This window comes from Meles meles, chromosome 1 (assembly GCF_922984935.1).
Source record: "Meles meles chromosome 1, mMelMel3.1 paternal haplotype, whole genome shotgun sequence".
Classification (NCBI taxonomy): Eukaryota; Metazoa; Chordata; class Mammalia; order Carnivora; family Mustelidae; genus Meles; species Meles meles.
This window is the reverse complement of record NC_060066.1, coordinates 175,890,201-175,909,055: the sequence shown is the minus strand read 5'-3', so window position 1 is coordinate 175,909,055 and position 18,855 is coordinate 175,890,201. Positions and strand designations below refer to the sequence as shown.

General features: G+C 51.0%; 1 protein-coding gene across 8 annotated transcripts in view; it reads right to left on the bottom strand.

Moving 5' to 3' along the window:
- The window catches only part of TTC39A (tetratricopeptide repeat domain 39A), a 47,773-nt gene that overhangs the window by 21,413 nt on the left and 7,505 nt on the right, over nucleotides 1-18,855 (bottom strand). For 2 of the 8 annotated variants that reach the window (XR_006818686.1, XM_046008145.1), the window contains exons 2-4: nucleotides 8,432-8,536; nucleotides 1,313-1,444; nucleotides 357-433 (exon numbers count right to left, since the gene is read on the bottom strand). Coding sequence is in view for 7 of the 8 variants with exons in the window: in XM_046008145.1 (XP_045864101.1) it covers nucleotides 357-433; nucleotides 1,313-1,444; nucleotides 8,432-8,536 (314 nt within the window). In the remaining variant the exon portion in view is untranslated. Of the gene's footprint in view, nucleotides 1-356; nucleotides 434-1,312; nucleotides 1,445-6,557; nucleotides 6,613-8,431; nucleotides 8,540-13,863; nucleotides 13,988-14,573; nucleotides 14,990-18,855 lie in introns of those variants that run through there. The other 6 variants (XM_046008150.1, XM_046008151.1, XM_046008152.1 and 3 more) reach the window with 6 other exon arrangements.

Here is an 18,855-nt window from a genome sequence, read left to right as displayed (position 1 = left end):
GCATCACTGTGATCACTAGGCCAGTAAACCTAAGTGCACACACAATTCTAAGCCCATCCTGGCCTGAAGGGCAAAAGCGCATGGACGTTGTGACAGTGTTTTCTTTCCCCAACTTCCGGGTCCTCAGCAGGTAATGCCATCAGGTAAGTGAGTCCCCCACCCCACCACCACCCTGACCTCCCCTCCTCACCTGAGAGCAACTTCTCCAAAGGCCCCAGGTCTGACCCATGGGTGTCCCGGCACCAAAGACGGGGCCTGGTCCCTTCGGTGAAACTGGGAGGTTCGGTACCCCTTCCCACCCCTCCCTGGGCCTGGAACAGGGCGAGCGTGGGTGAGAGGACACTCAGATGCCGCACCTTCTGTGAACTGGTCCATCGTGGGGCGATGCACCAGGTTGCTAAAGGAGTCTGTTACAGAGGACTTCTTCCGGTGCCTGAAGAGGAAAGAAAGGCCTCAAGTCATTCAGTGAGGGTGAGCAAGGGGCCAGGGTGGGCTCAGATGCATCCGCCACCATTCCCATGGGACTGCATACACAATGAACTGAGTCCAGGCTTTCTCACACACTTTCTTCTGCTGTTACCCCTACTTGGAGCCCCTCCCCTCCTTCCTCAGCCCCAGCCAGTTCCTCATTACCCTTTAGGACCGAGCTCCAGCATCGCCTCTTCCAGGAAACCTTTCCTACTCCTCTGGCAAGACCCCCGTAGCCCCTGGAGCTTCCCTGCATCAGGCTGGGAGATCACTGTTGGCACCTTCTCCCAGACCAGCCAGCTCCCCCAAGGGGCCAGGTCTGATGCTTCCCTGGGTGGCCTGTGCCCAGCTGGCCAAGGGCAAGCATGAGTGTGTGTGCCCAGTGAAAGACGATACTACCTGTACAGGAACACTGAGGGTCCATTCAGTCATTCATTCATTCATTCATTCAAGCAGTTTCTGTGTACTGAACACCCATCATGCACCAGGTCCTGTGACCAGTGACTTCATTCGGTCCCCACAAAGGCCCTATCTTTATACCTATTTTACATATGAAGAAAGTTGAATCCAGAGAGACTTGCCCAAGATCAAAGAGCTATTACCTGACAGAGCCAGAATTTGTCTCCATGAAATCAGGCTTGGCCCCCAGAAGCTGCTTAGAGATTGGCTCAGACAACAGGGCTCCTGAGGCAGAACTGAGGGGACAGCTCCTAGCACTTGGGGACACATCTTCTTAGCCAGAAGGAGCAACATTAATAGTGGTATTTGAGGCACTGGGATCGGCCAAGGTAACAGAAGGACGGCCCTCACAACACCTCATCCCTGCCCGCCCCACGGCCCTGACCTCTGACACAGCGTCTGTGCCTCCTTCATCATGTTGCCAGCCAGCACGATGTCCTGAGGGTCAAAAGTCATCATGGCCTGCATCTCCAGGATGGTGGCATATGTCAGCGAGTGGTACATGCTCTCCTTGGTTCTGCCAGAGAGAAGGGACATGAGAGCACCAACTCCCAGAACTCCAGAGGTAGCTGGCCTATGTTGGTCACCACGACTACCTCCCGACCAAGGACGAAAGAGACTCTCCCAAGGTCTGACCCTTCCATCGCTGCTCAAAAGGCCTCAGACCCCACTTCCTCTCCTTCTTGCTGAATGGCACCAAGTGACTTTCCAACTCTGAGCCTTAGTTTCTCATCCGTTCTACAGGGATGGCAGCAGCAAGGCTGTGGTGAGGACTCAAGAAGGGCTTTAACAGCAGGTTGGCCTGAGGGCATGACCCCAGTGCCCAGGGCCTGCCTCTGGCCTTCTGCCCCACCTTCCAGAGCACAGCCCAAATCCCTTCTCTCCTCAAGCTCTCCTTCCCTGCCCTGCCCTCATTCCTTGTTCCCTGGAACCCACAGGCCAAACCCTCTCCTGCCTCTTCCTATCCCATCATCTGACCACACCACTGACTGCCTAACTCGTCCCATGGCTTTCAAGTCCCATGGGGTAATGCTCCGGCCCAAGGCTCCACAAAGCACAGGTCCTGCCCACCTTTCCAACCCAGCCCTCTTGTCACTTCTGCCCAAAGCCTGGTCAACATTCCAGACTGTTTCCCTTGCCACACTGAGACACACGTGCTCTCAAGAAATTCCTACACCTTCCCTCCTCTTGGCCTTATGTGCATGCGGTTCTCGCAACCTGAAATGCTCTTTCCTCGCCCCCACACCTCGACTCATCTGTCAAGGCCCTCAACTGCCTCCAGGGCCACTGGGGATTGGGTCTCCCTCTTCAGGGAGCATGTATCTATAATGAGGCATAGGTCATCCTGAGTTTATATCAGCAGAGGCTCAGCTCTCCCCTCAGACTGAACTGCGGGTGCCTCAAGGACAGAGCTTGTATGGAAGGCATCTCTGTCCTCAGCACCAGTGCGACAGAGCCTAGTGAACCAGCTTTGGGAAGCCTTTTGCTCCTGCCATCCTGCTTCTCCACAGCCCAGACCTCTCAACGGAAAAGTATATGGTAGAAGATGGGGGGCGGGGAGTGGCATTTAGTCCAACAAATGGAAAGAGAACCAGGCAAGGAGGGACAAGAAAAATGCAGGCCCCCATCTTGGGGAAGTCACAATATGTCTGGGTCTTGATTTATACTTCTGGAGAATGGGGCAAGAACACTGGCCTATCCAGGTTCCTATGGGACTGGCTGGGGATTACTCCTGCTTGTTGTACAGTAGGTGCCACAGCAATTTTCTCTCCCTTCACTACACCCCCTTGTTAACTATTTATAAAACTCCTCAGTGCAGGGCTTATGCTGGGAACTTCAAGGGAAAGAGATGACTAAGGTTTATAGACTGTTCTATTGTAAAATCATGCGACTTTATCTATTTTCATGTCTTTCTCATTCATAAAGCTCTGTAAAATTAAAAACCCTTTGTAAATTAAGTGCTTTTTAACTTCTGGGTGACCGACCCCCTCCCAGATGATATTATCCTGGGGAGTCAAAGGTTTTTAAAGGAAACCAAAGGCTGGTCCACCCCTTACCAGTGCTGGCAGCTGTCAGGATAGCTCCCAGATCTTTGCTAGAAATGCTAACCTGAACGCAGTGGCTTGTGGAAAGGAGGCCACAGCCTGAAGAGGGGACAGAACTCAGGCTACAGAGTCCCTGAAACACAGGTTGAATCTTGGCTTTGCCAGTGACCAGCTGTGTGATCCTGGTGAATCTTAAACCTCTCTGAGGTTTATGTAAAATGTATTACAATAAGGGCCACATCACTGATGCTCAATAAATATGAGTTTTTCTGTATCTGCTGGGGTCAAGGGTCACTGCCCTGGACAGAAACTCTCTCCTTCAGATGTTTCCCTGGCCGTACTCAGATCCACTCCCACCCCCCAAATAATCCCTTCCTACTCCAGGCCTCCCCAGTTCTCAAGCCCCTCCCCATCTTCTCCCTCCCCCAGTGAAGCTACCTCAGTCTGGTGCTGGGTCCAGGAGGGACAGCCCCACCTGGGGAGCTGGCGGGCAAAGTGGAATTTCTCGTTTGAGGCCCAATGTCAAAACATGCACCTGCAGCTGGGAATCCTGGCTCCTCCCCAGCCCACCCCTGGAAGCCCCTCAGCTGTGCCCTGGAATGAGATTTGTGGTACAGGCATGCGCGCAGGATTCTGCACGTTTCATTCCAGACCACTGCAATAAAGCCAATACTGCAGTGAAGCAAGTGAAATGAATTTTTGGTTTCCCTGTGCACACAGAAGTTTAATTAAGCCTGCAATAGCATTATGTCCAGAGTGTGTAACAGCATGATGTCTAAAAAAATACATACCTTAATCAAAAAATACTTTATTGCTATGAAACTTCAACCAGCATCTGACATTTCAGCGAGCTGTAGTATTTTTGCTGGTGAAGGATCTTGCCTTCTGACTAATGAGGGTAGTGGTTGTAGAAGGATGGGTTAGCTGTGGCAATTTCTTTCTTTTTCTTTTTTTTTTTCAAAGATTATTTATTGATTTGTCCAAGAAAGAGAGCGAGAGAGAGAGAGAGCGTGCACAAGGAGGGAGAGCAGAAGGGAGAGGGAGAAGCAGGCTCCCTGCTGAGCAAGGAGCCCAATGCGGGACTCGATCCTAGGACCCCAGGATCATGACCTGAGCCAAAGGCAGTGCTTAACTGACTGAGCCACCCAGGCATCCCGGTTTACTGAATTTTTAAGCCCACTGTTGAGACCCACTGATCAGAAAAAAAAGATTCCTCTCAATTACTACTGGTCACTGACAATGCCCCTGGTCACACTCATGAGCTCTCCTGGAGATGGGCAATGAGGTGAATGTTGTTTTCATGCTCGCTAACACCGCATTCATTCTGTGCCCCATGATTCAACAAGTCATTTCGACTTTGAAGTCATATCACTTAAGAAATCTATTTCATAAGGCTATAGCTGCCATAGAGAGAGACTCCTCTGATGGAAAGTAAATTGAAAAACCCTAGAAAGTATTCCCCAAACTAGATGCCAGTAAGGATTTTGTGATTCATGGGATGAGGTCAAAGTATCAACATGAGCAGGAGTTCAGAAGAAATTGATTCCAGCCCCCGTGGATGTCTTGGAGGGATTCAAGACTTCAGGAGAGGAAGGACTTACAGATGGGGTGGAAGGAGCAAGAGAACTGGAAGTGGAGCCTGAAGGTGGGACTGCGTGGCCGTCCTCTCAGGGTAAAACTCGAGAGGGTGAGCAGTTGCATCTAATGGATGAGCAAAGAAGGTGGTTCCTTTTCTTTTTTTAAAGATTTCATTTATTTGTTAGAGAGAGAGAGCACACGAGAGGGAGAGCATGAGAGAGAGCGAGAGAGAGCGAGCGCGCACACAAGCAGGGAGAGCTTTTCTGGCAGAGGGAGAGGGATAAGCAGACTTCCGGCTGAGCAGGGAGCCCGATGTGGGATTCAATCCCAGGACCCTGGAGATCATGACCTGAGCCGAAGGCAGACACTTAACCCACTGAGCCACCTAGCGCCCCAAAGAAGGTGGTTTCTTGAGATGGAATCCACTTCTGGTGAAGATGTTCTGAAGATGTTGAAATGACAACAAAGGATTAGCAATATTACATAAACTTAGTTGATAAAGCAGCAACAGCATTTGAGAAGATTGACTCCAGGGGCGCGTGCGTGGCTCAGTCGGTTAAGCTGCTACCTTCGGCTCAGGTCATGATCCTGGGGTCCTGGAACTGAGTCCCACATCAGGCTCCCTGCTCAGTGGGGAGCCTGCTTCTCCCTCTGCCTTCTGCTCTCCCTGCTTGTGTGCTCTCTCTCTCTGACAAATAAATAAATAAAACCTTAAAAAAAAAATTCAGTAAACCATGTTGTAAACCGACATGCTTTGTTGTTCAACTTAAAGAGCACAGGAAGAATAGATTTAGCGTAATTCTTAAGAGCCCCAGAATTTTCAGGATGCTAAAGAAGCACAGGCTTCACCTTGAAGTCAACAGCTGCATTAGCTCCTAACATGAGTCAGCCCTCCCTTTGAGGCTTTGAGGCCAGGCACTGACTTCTCTGCAGCTGTGGACGTCTCACACGGCATCTTCTCCCGACAGAAGGCTGCTCCGTCTACACTGAACATCTGTTGTTTAATGTATCCACCTTTACGAATGATCCGAGCTGGAGCTTCTGGATCACCTGCTGGTGGCGTCTACACCGGCGCTGGCTGCTTCAGCCTGTACTTCTATATTATGGAGGCGGCTTCTTTCCCTAAACCTCACGAACCCACCTCTGCTGCTTCCAACTTTCCTTCGGCAGCTTCCTCACCTCCCTCAGCCTTCACAGAAGGAGGAGAGCTCGGGCCTTGCTCAGGGTCAGGCTTGCTTTAAGGGAATGTGGTGGTTGGTTTGCTCTATCCAGGCCACTCACACACTCTCCACGTCGGCAGTAAGGCTGTTCCCACTTTCTTATCATCCGTGTGTCCACTGGAGCAGCGCTCTCAATTTCCTGCAGGAACTTTTCCTTCGCTTTTGCAACTTGGCTGTTTGGTGCAAGAGGCCTCGCTTTCAGTCTATCTTGGCTTTTGACATCCTTCCTCACTAAGCTTAGTCATCTCTAGCTTTTGATTTAAAGGGAGAGATGAGCAGTTCTTCTCACCTCAACACTCAGGGGCCATAGTAGGATTATTAATTGGCCTAATTTCAATATTGTTGTCTCTCAGGGAATAGGGAGGCCCAAGGAGAAGGACAGAGAGGGGGGGACGGCTGGTCAGTGGACCACTCAGAATGCACACAACATTTATCGATTAAGTTCATTGTCTTATATGGTGGTGGCCCAAAACAATTACAATAGTCACACCAAAGATCAGTGATCACAGATCACCATAATAAATATAATAATAATGGGAAAGTTTGAAATATTACAAGGATTATCAGAATGTGACACAGACACAAAGTGAATAAATGCTGTTGGGAAAATGGTGCCAAAAGATTTGCTTGATGCAGAGTTGCCGCAAACCTTCCATGTGTAACAAACGCAGTATCTGTGAAGTGCAATGTGGTATTCTCAAACCTCAGACTCCCCAAGTTTAGTTTACAATCCATAGTTCTTGTTGGCGTATAGAATCCTGACCCCTGAGAGTAAGAGTCCCCTCACCTCTGAGGGAAATCCAGCTCCAGGAGATGATGTCCACTGGGGTCCCGCGTTCTAGGCCCAGGCCAGCTGCCAAATTGGGGAGCCAGCAGAAGAGCAAGATGCTGGGACCTGGGATTCCTTGGCCATGAGGAGGTCAGCTAAGCCTAGTGGCCTCCAGTCCTTCCCTCCTCTACCCACAGCAAAGTAAAATGAACTGGAAGCTACTCAAAGAAGTGACAAACACAGAAAACAAATGCCCAGGCATTTGGGGTGATGAGGGGTGGAACTTGATGAGCCCATTACTTCCTGAGGACAAAGTATGGGGAACAAGTAAATGAGACACTGCACGCACAATGCAGAACAATGAATGAAACTGGACCCCAACATCTTTTGAAGCTTCAGTGGCTATAAATGGGGAGGGGAGGCCATTTTTTTTTTAGCAAGAATTATTTCTCCTAGACCAGTGGTTCTTAATAAAGATGGGGAGATATTTTTCCTCCCCCCACTCCAACCCCCAGTATCTGGCAATTTCTTGAAACATTTTTTGCTTGTCAAAATGAGGATGTGGGTGGGGAATGTGTTAACATCTACTGTTTGGAGAGAACTCTCTTAAACTGAAAAAGAAAGGAAAACTTCTTTTCTGGAATGGAGCAGGGGCTTAGATAAGGTGAGCATCACTGCTTTAAGTATGACATTAAAAGGCAGCCTCATGGAAAGACTGGTCTCTCCCTAGTGCCTCTTTTCATTCAGGGCAAGCATTTCCTCTTTGGGGCCTGAATTGTCTGGCCCGAGTTGTGGAACTTCTGGTAGAGTGTCCTCTTGAGATGAGGGAAGGTAAGGCAGCCCTTCAATACAAGAGGGCCATGGGGAGAGGGTGAGGAAGGTGTGAGGGGAGGTGGCAGGGAGGAACCTGCATAGGGACAGGTAACAACCAGAAGAGAAGTGGAGCTGGGGAGTCTTCGAAAAATACTGGGAGGGAGGAGTGCCTGGGTGGCTCAGGTCATGATCCCAGGGTCCTGGGATCGAGTCCCGCGGTGGAGCCTGTTTCTCCCTCTGCCTGTTGCTCCCCCTGCTTGTGCACTCAGGTGCACTCACTCTCTCTCTGACAAATAAATAAAATCTTAAAAAAAAAAAAACTGAAAAAAGTGATAAAGGAAGAGTAGTATAACCATATTGTTTAGAAAGAAGGCAGTAAACACTGGAAGAAATGGATAAATGATTAACCAACATTATTACCCTGAAGGGCTTGAGTAAAGGCAACTCAAATCTTTAGTGCTCTGGGGAAAAATGAGGGAAAGCAGCTGTTGTTAGAGCTGACAGGGGAGAAACCCCGAGTGGATTCAGTGGGAACAAGAAACCAAAGTGGAAGAGGCCACAAGAACCTAAAAGGAAGTAAGTCACAATGACCTTGGGGAAGGCCTGGCTGTTCAGGGTTATAGAATGGGGAGCCTGAGCCCCTACTTTTATGGGTCTCTTGGAGGGTCATAGTGACCCAGAAGGCTGAAGGCAGTCAGTTACATGGGGTTCCTCTTATTATTTTTTTTTTAAGATTTTATTTATTTACTTGACAGAAAGAGATCACAAGGAGACAGAGAGGCAGGCAGAGAGAGAGAGAGAGGGAAGCAGGCTCGCTGCTGAGCAGAGAGCCTGATGTGGGACTCGATCCCAGGACCCTGAGATCATGACCCGAGCCGAAGGCAGCAGCTTAACCCACTGAGCCACCCAGGTGCCCCTGGGGTTCCTCTTATATAAGACCTCTGGTTCTCCATGACCAGACACCACCCCACCCCCCTCCCTCCACTACATGTGGGCTCTAGAGTATGCTCATGCACAGATACAAACACACACACACACACACCCTGGACCCCCACCCACAACCTAGGCATAAGCCTCACCTGGGCTTGAGGTAGCTGAGTGCTTCTGAGAACTGGTTGGTGAGGAAGAGGTCCAGGGCGATCATGCACTGGTCCAGGGCCTCATGGAGGCTGCTCACAGAAGTCCTGCTGGGAGAGACAGCAAGTGACCAGAAGACCTCAAACCCCCTCTAGGCTGGAACTGAGCCCCAAAGGGCCCATGCGACCTCCCTGTGGGCCTTGGGTGCCTGTCACAAGCTCTTCCAGTCTGCCCACTCTGTACTGGGACACAAAGACAATTTGGACCCACTTCTAAGTGTTCCCAAAGGTGGGAGGACAGCAGAATGAGGGCATCATCTGAGAGCTGGTTGAGGGGGTTGGGGAGAAGCAGAGGATGGAGGGCAAGGAAGCCTGAGGAACAAATTTATCTTACCCCTCACAAGGGTAAAGGGAGTCTTTATGGCCCTTCTGACCCATCGGGATTTTGTGCTCCCACAAGGGGCACAGCCCACCCACTAAATCCCGCTCAGTCCTTTTTCTCCTCCTTCTTCAGGACTTCCCCTGCCCACCTTGGGCCTGCACTCTAGAACCCCAGAAACACTGTCACAATGGGCTGTAGTGGGCAGCAGACTGTACGGCCTGTCCAGGGCCCTTTATCCTCAAGGATCACCTTCCCAACGGCATTTCAGTGGACCCTACCATCTTCTAGTCCTTACACTTCTCTATAGCTTTTATCACTCACACACACACACACACACTTTTATTTTTTTATTTTTATTTATTTTTATTTATGTTTAACTTATGTTGTGCTTATTATCTGTCTTCCTCCACATAAAGTAAGCTTCTCAAGGGCAGGGATCCTTGTTTCGTTCACTGCTGTATCCCCAGCATCTAGTATCTGGTACAAAGTGGGCTTTTGGTAAGTATCCGTTAAGTGAATGAAAAAAAAAAAAAAAAAGAACGAGGAGTCTCAGATTAGGAAAACAAATCCTTGGCCTTTCTGGGTCTCAGCTTCCCCATCTGAAAAATGAGAAATTAAAGTAGGATATCCCAAAAATCCTCTCTTGAGGATGGTCTTGAGGATGTCTCTTCTCAAGGAGTTTCTTTTGAGAGAAGGTTCCAAAAGACGCCTTGATGACCTGACTGAAGGGAGATCCTTTCCCCCTAAAGCTAGTTGGGAGAGAGTCCCTTTCCACCAGGTAAATGTCTACACACTCTTTGGGGCCCAGCTTTAATGCCTCTTCCTCCATGCGGATGCAGAAGCAGATCATCCCGGCAAGTCAACACACGAGTCTTGTTCAAAACTGAACTCTTGTTCACTTTCCGAAAGCTGTTCTCCCCCAGTGTTTGCCATCTTAATAAATGACACCCCTCTACCCAGTTTCTCTAGCCAGAAATCTGATAGCCGGCCCTGATACGTCCCTTTCCCAGGCTGCTCTGTTACCCCCTCCCTGAGCTCTGTCAGTTCTGCCTCCCAAACATCACTTAACCTACCCGCTTCTGAGCCCGGTTGCTCCAGTGCGCCGACCTCCACCCAGGTCTGATGGAAGACCAGCCTTTCCACGCACACACCTCCTACCCCTTTTCTCTTCTTCTCTGTTGGGCCATTTGCTCAGTATTTCAAGTCTCTTAATGCTCTTCTTTGCCATCTCTTTGACTCTGTGAAATTCTGAGCAATTTTTTTCAGAACTTCCATTTCATTAATTCTCTTGAGGTGCGTCTGATCTGCTACTTTTCCTGAGTTTTTAATTTCAATGATTATCTTTCACATTTCCAAAAATTCCACTTGCTTCCTCTTCAGATACGTTTGGTCGTTTGGGGCAGTATTTAGTTCCCTGCTTATTGCTACAAGTCCATCTTTTATTTCTTTACATGTTTATAAAATAGCTCTATTCTAGATCTCGTAATTCCAGCATCTTAGATGCTCAGGGAAACAAGTTCTGTTGTTTCTTGATTTGGGTGTCTATAGCTCACAGTGACTTCTTTCCTTGTGTGTTCTGTAATTTTACCAGGAGCTCCTATTTGGCTGATCCCAAAGGGATCTTAGGGGAAGGACCTATTCCTCCAGAGAGGATTTTCACTTACTTTGGCCAAATTCCCTGGGGTGCTACCATCCGATGATACTTAAGTTACTTTTTTGGGTTAGTATTTCCAGGACCATAAAGGGAGTGTGTCTTCAAACCCACAATTTGTGTGAGGGCTGATTCGTATTTATAATTTTTTCCACCAAACCTGTCATCCCCCCTTTTGGGGAAGGGTGGCTATTTCTTTCCAGCAATCATGGGGATCAATGAAGGCTAAGGAGGCCCAGAAGTGGAGATGGGGCACTTGAGAAAGCTTTCCGGAAAAGATGGCACTGAACTGAGGACAAGATGGAGAAAGAAGTCCAAGAAGAGGAAAAAGGCTGAGCAAGGAGCTAGAGTCATGATACCATAGGGACAAAGAGGCACAAGCCGTAGGGGCGAAGTGGCAAGATAGGCTCTGGCAGGCCTGCTAAGTGGAGGGGTGAGGCGCAGGTGTCCTGGCTGCTGGGGACATTGGCCCCATTTGACTTAATGATGGCATTAATAACCACCCCTTCATCACCATGAGACTATCACTTCAAGTTCTAAACCCATGAACTGCCTTACATCATTCAATCCTCCCACCAGCCCAGAGGCAGGCAATGCTTATCTGCAACTAACAGATAAGGAGATAAAGAACCTCGGGAAAAGGCAGAAAAGTTTCCACAAAAAAGCAAGTTTGCCAAACCTTTCTCCTCCCCTGGCTGTGACTGCAGTCTCCACTTCTCTGTAGGCTATCCTGTGCCTTCAAGGCCCTTCTGCTCCAAGCCAACTTGACAGCCCAGGTTAATACATTATTAAGCTCCTGAGGAGTCGATGGTGGCCTTTCCACTGTTCCTTGAAGAACCCGCCGCCGGGGGGTGCCGCTGAGCTGGATGGAGCATGGGGCAGGGCTGGTGACCAATGCCAGGAGCTTTGGCATCGTAGGGGAGGGAGGCTTGAAGCTGGGTGAGAAGGGAGCTGGAGGGGGTGAGGGGGTGTCAGGCAGCCTGGAGTCATTCCAATCTCCCCTTCCCTCCCCCTTCCCCACTTCAATCTTTCTGGAAGACACCTGATGCAGAGAGCTGGATAAAGCTGGGGACCTCTCTGTTCCCACTGGGGCAGTCAAGGAAGCAGTGCAAAGAGGTCACTCAGGGAGCAGACTGGAGCCAGAGCTGGCTTTTCCCCCTTGCTTCACCATTCAGGAAGAGCTCTCTCTGGGGTGTGGGGAGGGGATCTGTCCATGCGGACCTATCCCAAAGTGACCTCTCTAAATTGCACATATGATTGTGACTCTCCTTCCAGAGAAGCCCCCCCTTAGCTGTGAATAAAGTGAGTATGATGTGGCTTGGACTGATGTGACATGCCTCGGGCAATGTGACCTTAAGAGTTTTGAAAGCGGATAACCCTGGTCCCAAACTGCAGCTCAGCAACCACTTGTTAGAGACACTTGGGAAGGTTCTTTAGCCTCTCTGAGCCTCAGTGTCCTCGTCAATAAGATGAGAATGGCAGTTCCTACCTCCTCGGTTGTTGAGAACAATGACTGAGATGATGCAAAACACAGTAAGAAGTACTCAGGAAATGTGAGCCAGTGTTACTTTTTTCCTACAAGAATGGGTTTCCATTCTCTATGAGTATGTGTTTCCATCATGTCTGGAGCAACGCTGCTTTTATAAGTAAATTAAATAACTTTAAAACATTGAGTGTACATAATCTATGACCCAGCAATTCCACTCCTGTGGGGCATCTGAGAAGAAAACTCACATACGCACAAAGGACAACCTTATGAGAATATCTACTATTCAAATAGCAAGACTCTGGGAACCACCTCAATGTCCATCAAGAAGGCCGATAAATAAATGGGGGACCCTTCCTCAGGTGGTAGGTACATCATACATCAGGGAAAATGGGGACCAAAGCTGCAAGGATTAAGAAGGCTACATCTCAGAAACCTGAAGCTCAGTGAGAAAAAGCAAGTTGTGGAATGACTCATACTGGGTGACTCCATTCATGTAAAAGTTTTAAAGTCAGAACAGCTACATTTTCTTAGGCTTATACACACTCAGCGAAAGAATAAAAACATAGAATGGCAAAACCAATGATACTGTAATAGTGTTGTAGGATGACAGATGGTAGCTACATGTGGGGAGCATAGCATAATATAGAGAAGTTGAATCACTATGCAATACACCTGAAACTCATGTAACATTGTGTGTCAACTACACTCAAAAAAAATTTAAAAACTAAAAATGCAAATGCCAAAATCAAAATTCGGGATGGCAATTATCTCTGGAGAGGGAAGTGGGGAGGGTCCACATAGGCTTCAAAAGTCTCTGCTATAATTTATTTCTTAACAAGAATATGAAATAAGTGGGCACAATGTTAAGATCTGAAAAAGTTGGGTGGCAACGGTATGGGGTTCATTTTACTACCTGCTATATTTTTTTTGAAGGCTTAAAATATTTCATAATTTTTTAAGTGGTGGAGATTTAAAGTTTGGTTTGTTTACCACTGATCCACAAATACTGGGCTGGGCCCAGAGCAGGCCTTTGGGAGTGTTTGCTGAGTGACTGAGTACCTATTGTGAAGGCGGAACTGCTTTGCCTCTGCTCTGCTCAGACCCCACCAGGGTGGCACTGACCAGGGACAGGAGCAGATGGACCCGTGTGGCCTCAAAGAAGAGGGGGATCTGGAGGGCATGCAGTGGGGTGGGGATGGTTCAGTATGAGGACGTGTGAGGAAGATCCAACCGTGCTGGAAGACTGAGCTTGCTACAACTGAGCTTGCTACCCTAGAGGTCCATGGAGGGGCCAGAGGAGCCAGCAGAGGAGCCTGGACTCAGGCAGATTATATGAGTGTGCAAGGAAGAGGGATGGATGTGGCTTCTAGCTTGGGAGTCCAGGATTCTCTGATAGGTGCCCTGCTCCATGCCTGCCTTCTCTCCTGGAAGCTTCTTTCCTAGGCACACTAGGGTGGTACTTAGTCAGGGCTGGGCAGAAGGGACCTAACAGGCTAGAGATTTACAGACTTCAGCTCAGAGCAGGAAGGGAGCAGCCATGCCTGGCCTCCCTGTATTTTCCAAAGAAGGGACCAGAAGTCCAGGGAGGATAAAGGATATGGCCCAAATCATATAACAAACGTGGTCAGGGAAAAACTCACCAGGCAACCGTCCCCCAGGCCGGAGGGTCCCTCAGTGACCCAACTTCTAAGCTTTCACCCAGGATGCACACACAGGTGCTGTGGAGGCCTCCAGCTGAGGCTGGCACCCGCCCCCGTCACCTCCCTGTTCACATGTTAGCCCTGAGGCCCTTGGCAAATATTGTCCCTAGTGGTAAGGCTCCAGGTAGGGCAGGAACAGCTCCCAGCTCACCTGAGCCAGATCTCCACCCAGCAGCTTCCCAGCATGGCCCTCAGGAGTCGCCCCCTACTCACCTGCGCCCAGGAAAGGGCCAGCTGCTCCAGGTCTCCCAGCTGCTAGCAGCTATCACTACTACAGGGGCAGTGTAGGGATTCTACAGGGTTCCCCAGTGGGGTGGGGAAGAGCAGGAGAGCCATATTGGAAGTGACAACACCCACCTTTACTACCCCAGTTCCTGCTGCGCCCAGTGGGCACAGCTGATTCATATCTTAGCCTTTAACTCCTTCAGACATCCCGGAAGATGGGGCAGTATGGCATGCGGGTGGGGGCTCCAGCATTAGCGAGAGCTGAGTTCAAATCCCAGGCCCACCGCTCACCTCCTGGGTAACGTAAGGCAAGTCACTTAAGAGCTATGCCTCAGTTTCCTCCACTGTAACGGAGGTGAAAACAACAGAGCCCAGCACAGGTGTAAACGCCACGAGGAGAGGAAGGCGGCTCTGACGTGGCCGTTACTACAGCTCCATGAGAAAGTTGGGACCCAGAAGGGAGTGACAGCCCCAGGATCCCCGGCGCCTCTACTTCCCTCGCGCGAGCGTCCACAACCCCCTCCCTGCTCGCCGGCGGCGGCGGCTCGCGGAGGCCGGGCGGAGCGCCGGGCGGGGCGTGGGGGGCGGCTGGGAGCCGCAGTGCGGGCCGCCAGCCGGAGGCGCGGGGGAGACTGGGCCCCGCGCCCGCCCCCACCCACCCCTACCCGGGCCCAGGGCCGCTCCAGCCGCGCACTTACCCAGCGGCCAGGGAGTCCGCGGCGCCCGCCGAGCTCATCGCGGAGAGGGGCGGGCAGCGTGCCCCCGCAGGACGCCAGCCGCGGCCCAGGTGCTGCGGCCGGAACCCCGAGCGGGTCGCTGTGCGGCCGAGCCGCAGACGCGGCGGCCGGGGAGGGGCGCGCCGGGGGCGGGGAAGGCGGCGGGGCCGGGCCGGGCCTCGGTCTGCTTGTCCGCGCAGTGGGGCCGCGGCCGCCGCCCGTCTGCGGCCGACTGGAGGAGGCTGGGGCTGGGCGGGGGGCGGCCGCGGATGCGCCCCCACCCTCAGCTCTCAGACGTGAGAGGCCCTGGCGCCCACGGTCCGCCGGGCCCATGCCGAGTGTCCTTGCTGCGCAGCCCCCAGGGGCCGGAGCTCGCTCCTTCCTCACACAGCCCCACGTATCTGTGGCCAGAAAGTTCTCTTAGACCTGAGGTCCATCTCCCAGTCATCTCTCCCCTCCCCCACCGAGATCCCGCCTCGCAGCGGCCCCCACCTGAGCCCTTCGTCATCCTACTGCATTGGCGGGGGTATTCATGCCGAGAAAGACACAGCCTCCAGAGTCGGGCTTGGGTTTTAATACTCCCCTTTGCCCACTGCCGCACTGTGCGTGCAGCACATGAGAAAGCGGAGAATAACGTGGTTTAGCACCCGCTGCTAGCCAGGGGTTCACAATGGCCTTCCCAAATCATCCCCAAAGCTGCCATTTTACAGAGATGAGGCACAGAGTTTACGTGACTTGCTCAAGTTAACTCACCTAATAAATGGCAAGTCCTGATTGGAACTGGCCCTCCTGGCTCCAGGATGGACACTCTTGTCTCTCTTTCCCCCCTTGGTCCCATTCCCTCTGAGTCCCCAACCCCTATATGGAGTCACCCATAACACTCCTCAAATGCTCACTGTGTGCATAGCCCTAAGGTACATGTCTAGGGCCAGGGCTGAAGCCCACCCGGCGTTCTGGCACAAAGAGTCACTGGTCCGTGAGGAGTTAACCAGCCACCACTTCCAGGCCCCAGATGCTCTTAATCATGACTCATCAGAGCACGTGGCTGCCATTAGAACTGTCCCTTTACAAAGGCAGAGGATAGAAGGAGGAGGGACTCCAGCGCCCCTAGAGCAATCCTTAGCTCCAGGATGTCAGAAGGGGAAGCAGGAGGAGCCTGGTAGAGGCAGGCCTTTAAGGAAGAGGGCTGCAGACTGGGTCATGGGAGAGCAAGGTAGACTGAGCCTGGTGGCAGAGGGGAGAGGTTTAGAAGATTCCTGTTTAAATCCGGACAGGCTATCTGGAAAGGTAGTGAGTTCTTATCCTGCCCATACGTGAACAGAGGCTAGATGTTCACTGGCAAGGATCATCGTATGTCTGGGATTCTCAGACATGAGCACAGAAAAGGTAATTAACTACAAGGAGTGGGCTATGATGAGATCTACTGTCATCTCGAGGACTCCGGATAAGAAAGAATGCAACAGGCCGCCTGGGTGGCTCATTGGGTTAAAGCCTCTGCCTTCAGCTCAGGTCATGATCCCAGGGCCCTGAGATCGAGCCCCACAGCAGGCTCTCTGCTCAGCAGGGAGCCTGCTTCCTCCTCTCTCTCTCTCTCTGCCTGCCTCTCTGCCTACTTGAGATCTCTTTCTATCAAATAAATAAAATCTTTTAAAAAAAGAATGAAAGAAAGAAAGAAACATAGACTGGAGGGGTGAGGAGAGGGCTTCCTGGAGAAGGTGGCCACAGAGTTGAGCCTCGAAGTTTTTATTGTTTATACACAATAAAGTCGTGGAAAGGGTGTACCAGATGGGAAAACAGCATGGGTGAAAACAGCATGGGGGTGGGCAGAGGCACACCCACGTCGAATGGCGTTTGTGAGGCTAGTGAGAAGACCAGCAATGTGTATGAAGAGGAGCCTCAGTAATGAGGCTGGAACACCCTATTGCAACCCATGCCCATCTCTGGGCATTTGTACTAGCTCGTCCCTCTGCCTGGGACACACCTTCCTCCCTTATCACTTATTATTCATTCATTTAATCAGGGTTCAATCCAGAAGCTTACAATTGGAAGCCTTTTTTTTTTTTTTTTTTTTTTTTTTTTTTCAAAAAAAGAATACAAATCTACCATTAGAAAACTGCCAGAGTCCTCCCAGAGCCATAGAAAGGGCCAGGTGAGTGAGCGCTTCTGAAGCTTTATGCTACGTTAGATACAGGTAAATCTTCATTGCATTTGACCAACATTTATTAAGAGCCTGATATATGCCCAAACTCCTACTCACCCTGCAGGTTTCAGTTCAGGCAGCACCTCTTCCAGAAAGCCCTCCCTCCCTGGCGGGGTTAAGGGCTTCCTGGACACACACTGCCCTAACCCCCTCTGACCTCCCCTCATCACCGTGGCTGACACTGTCTGGGGGTGATGGGAGTGGAGTGAGGTGTGTATGTGATTGTCTCTGCTATCAGACTGGGAGCTTTTGGAGGATCAGGTCTGGTCAGACATCTCTGTTTCTGATGAATCACCGAATACCAACACTTGGTCTAGCACTTTACCATTTCCCTCTGAGGTAATGATTATGATGACTGATGTCCACCAAAGGCTTACTACATGCGACACAGGTTAAGTGTAGAACACAGACTATCTTCATTGAATGCTCGCTTTTAACCACCTCTCTGAGCCTCAGTTTCCTCATCAGTAAAATGGAAATACTGCCTGCTTCAAAGGGTGGTTGTGAGGATTAAGAATTCCTGTATCTAAAATGCCCCCGTAGTTCCTGGCAGGTGACACAGTGCTGAGCGGTGCTCTGGTGGTGATGGCAGCAAGGCAGAGGCTAGCATTCTCCCGCTGTAGATGAAACTGAAGCTCAACACCACAAGCAGCCAAGCTGCCTTTGGAGCTGGAGCGGTCCCCGCACAGCAGTGGCCATGATGCTGGAGTCACTCACCTGATGAGTCAGAGCCCCAGAGTGGTCCACCCTTCAGGAGGGCTCCACCCAGGCAGCTCCCAGCCCCCCAGGAGCTCTGGCTCAGCCCCAACCCTGGGAGCCTGAGAGTCACCATTATTTCTGCTTCCCAACCCAGGTGACTCTGCTCACGTCACCTGCCCATTTCCACCTCCGGCTGATAGCCAAGCTGCGGGGGACGGGATACAATGCTGAGTCCTGGGTTCTTTCCTCCCCTGCTGCGGGAGTTTTCTGGTGCTTTGTGCCTGGAAGTTGCCAAGCCTGCTTCCTCTCTCATTTTCTCCCCTACCTGCAAGAACAAACCGCTGGGCTCACCACACCTGATGGCCCTGAGAACCTCCATGGACTACTTTTACCTGTACCATCTGTCAGCTTAAGAAGGCCCTCAGTAAGCATCTGTTTAGTGAAACCTCCTCAGGATGCTCCAAAAAGCTCCACAGAGGCTTTATCTCTCATCCCAGAGTGGCTTTGACCAAGTGTGATTTGGACTCCAGGTCTTGACTCCTTATCCTGTGGGAAAAGTGTGTGGAAAAGGGGGTGGGTCACAGAAATGGGAGTGTGAGCATGTGAAAAGCGATACCATTGCTGTAGAAACAGCTTAAGTTGTGAAGCCTCCTCTGCCTCTACCTCTCTGACCCTGTCTACCCATTTGTAAGTCTGGGATAACAGTGTCCGCCTCTCAGGGATGCTGTGAGGCTTTACTGGGTATTACTGAGGTGATGCCTCAGCCCCTTTCCTCTTCTCCTCCTCCCTCTTCTCAGTCCCTTCCTCCAGGCCTTTCCCTGACATGAAGCAGCCCCCAACTAGCTCTCTCTACCAGCCCAAAACTAGCTGGTTGGACTCCAGAGACCCTCCCCACCCCTTCCCCCCTGCCCCTAACCCAGCTGGGCTGGTGACTATACCACAGGTTTTCTTAAATTGAGCGAGCCCCACCCAGCAGATTGCCTGCTTGGGCGGGTTAATAATTCACAGTCAACAGGCCCATCAACAAAGGGCCGTTAAACAGGGCTGTGACAATCACAGTTCTAAAATATTCCTTGGCAGGGGCTCCTAAGGAAGACCTAGGCCTATGTGTTGGGCCAGCCTCCTCCCTCCTCGTGAACTCTGACCCCCACTAGCTGTGTAACATTGGGCAAGTTACTGCCCCACTCTGGCTCTTAGGTTCCTCTTCTCCCCATATAGAGGGGAGAGAAGGGTGGGCCAGGAGCCCTTCCTTGCTCTGATGTTCTCGGTTCTGAGGTCTGAGCTCTTCTACCAAAGTCTGGTCTCCAAGAGCGGCTGAAAGTGAATCTGAGGAAGGAGCTCCATCAGGCACAAAGGACCAGGAAC